Consider the following 2,845-nt stretch of genomic DNA (forward strand, 5'->3'; position numbering starts at 1 on the left):
CTAAAAACGGCTTACGCTACCGGCAAATTGTCTTTGTCTCATTGACAAAGGTTTTATATTTCTTGAGAACAAATCGAGAGAAGCTTGAACTAATCAAAGACACATCCGCCCACAAAAAAGGCCACTACTGAATAATTTTACCCAATTAATTAAAAGGTTTATATTTGGAATCCGTCGAAATATTATTGATGAGAATTTAATTGGAATATCATGAATTTTAACAAATTTTCTTTTTTCTAACGTAAACATTACAGTGACCCTTATTAACATGAAGTGTAACACCTGAGGTATAAAGATGAACAAAGTTTCTCTGACGGAAGATTACGAAGTATCAAAGTTTGCCTGCTTTCGAATATCCCTTTTCTATCTTCCGCTTCTCTTTAAACACTCGAAGAATAAGTATAGTTTAAAAAATATACATCAATGTATAATTAATTTCAAATAATTACTGATAATTTAACAATGATATTTAACGGGAGCAATGGTGTGAAACAAGAAACGATTTGGCATTTCATATGGTATAAGAAAATTGGATTTGCAACATGATTGAATTTGAGAGAAAAATTTGAACAGGATATTGTTAATACTTCGAAACTTACTCTCATCTAGAAATAATCTGTATTTTTCAGGTTATTCGTGTAATTCAGTTGCTGTTATCATGTAAAGGATTAAGACCCATTGATGGATTATTCAAATAGAACTGATAAACCTGCTTGGGATGCTCCTGACAGGAATGATAAAGATGATGACGGGTCAGTATGGACACCGGAAATAATTACTAGGGTGTCAACCGTATTTACAGTAATGATATTCACGTTGATTGGAAATATACTGTTAATCACATTGATTCTTCACAAGAAAAGTAGGAGAAGAAAACGTGTTAACATATTCATTATTAACCTTGCTATTGGAGATTTAGCGATTGCTGCGATTACCATGACAACAGAGATTTTATTTGTGGCGTTTGGAGAATGGGTATTGGGTCCTTTCATGTGTAAGATGAGTGTTTACCTTCAGGTTGTTACTCTAGCTAGTTCCACATTTCTCCTTACAGGAATGAGCATAGATAGATATCAGGTCATTGTCCGTCCAATGCAGTCTCTTGCCATGAGACCAAAAATCTGGAGAAAGGTTGTGATTGCATGGCTCATGGCCTTTTGTTTTGCATTGCCTCAGCTGGCAATATTTGTTCACGTTGAACAACAAGTTGCAAATACAACGAACGTCAAGAGAATGTGTTTAAGTAAGGGGTATAGTGCACCATGGCAGCGCAAATTTTATTTTGGTTTTTTGACATTATACACACTCTTTGTTCCAGCGATTATTATGTCATATTGTTATTACAAAATTGCACAAGTTGTTTGGAGTAGAGTTGGGTCCCATAAAAATGGTATATCATCGACGCATTCAAGGGGGTTATCGATACAACGTTCTCTTGTGTCTAGGCCAAAACAACGAGTAGTGACCATGACGCTAACTGTTATCATAGGATTTTTGTCAACACTTACACCTTACTTCACAATATCGCTCATTAGGATCTATAGCGATTATACTATTCAGCTGAAAAAAGCCTTAGACATTTCAGAGATCATTTTGATGATGCATTCCGCCATCAATCCTGTACTATACGGCATTTTCACATTTCGATTGCATCATTTAAAATCACTCTGTAGAGCTTCTTCTGACAGAAACAGATTAAGACCTAATTCAACTAAATCATGTAAAACGGAAGTCCGCGGGTGCTTAAAGCTTAAATGTCAAATCAAATTTGTAAAAAGGCGGAGTAGATATTACGATACAAGTACTATTATTGCAAATCATGTTATAAAAGAAGAAAGAGAAAATTTTGCTCGATCAGTTAGAAATTCTCGCAACAATAAATGTAATTACGAAGGATTAATGGCAACAAGAATAAATAAATCCGAAAAAAGTGTCCAAGTCAGCGAATCGATATTATTTCGAAACTCTGTTTTCATTGACGATTTGAATGAACATTGCTCGAACCTTTAGTGTGTGAATGCTAACAAGAATTACAGTATTCTGTTATAATTATCGAATCAAAAAATAGAAATTAGCAACACCGAGGTAATAAGGTGAAAAAAAACCAATGATGATGAGAGTAAATAGTCGTTGTCATGGTTGTGTTATATTAGTTAAATGAAATGAAACGACTGAATTTATTACCTTAACAAAATACATTTATTGAAATATGCGATTATGATTTTTTTCAACTTAAATTGAATTCAATTTGTCTTAGTCTAAGATTTAAAGGTTAAATCGGTAGTTTCAAAAACCAGGAAACTTGATTTAAGCAAATAATGTTTGCACAATTATGTTAATTCTAATATAGATAGACAGAGAGGTGCAGTTTTTTACTAGTGATATGAAATCTGACATAAAAGGTTCTATCCATATTGTCTCATTCACAATAAATTTTTAAGTTTGTTGGTTAAATTATCTGAAAAGAATAAAGTCCAGTAGTAACAATTAAAAAACAATTAAAGGAAATAGTTAAAAGTCAGTATATAGTATTATAAACATTTTTACTATAAAAAAAGAAGATGTGGTATAATTGCCAATGAGACAACTCTCCACAAGAGACCAAATGACAAAGAAATTAACAACTATAGGTCACCGTACGGCCTTCAACAATGAGCAAAGTCCAAACCGCATAGTCAGCTATAAAAAGACCCGAAATGAAAAATGTAAAACAATTCAAATGAGAAAAATAACGGCCTTATTTATGTTCAAAATAATGAACAAAAAACAAATATGTTACACAGCAACAAACGACGACTACTGAATTACAGCCTCCTGACTTGGGACAGGCACATATAGAATGTGG

At 33.0% G+C, this 2,845-nt stretch overlaps 1 protein-coding gene across 1 annotated transcript; it reads left to right on the plus strand.

The window, feature by feature from the left end:
- Positions 1-681: 681 nt before the first annotated feature.
- Positions 682-2,010, plus strand: LOC127727711 (neuropeptide S receptor-like). Its single transcript, XM_052234826.1, has one exon. The coding sequence runs from the start codon at positions 682-684 to the stop codon at positions 2,008-2,010; it is 1,329 nt and encodes a 442-aa protein (XP_052090786.1).
- The last annotated feature ends 835 nt before the right edge of the window (positions 2,011-2,845 follow it).

The sequence above is a fragment of the Mytilus californianus genome, unplaced genomic scaffold, assembly GCF_021869535.1.
Source record: "Mytilus californianus isolate M0D057914Y unplaced genomic scaffold, xbMytCali1.0.p SCAF_2, whole genome shotgun sequence".
Classification (NCBI taxonomy): Eukaryota; Metazoa; Mollusca; class Bivalvia; order Mytilida; family Mytilidae; genus Mytilus; species Mytilus californianus.

Coding starts and splice junctions, on each gene's coding strand:
- LOC127727711 (XM_052234826.1), top strand. CDS start 682: ATGGATTATTCAAATAGAACTGATAAACCTGCTTGGGATGCTCCTGAC.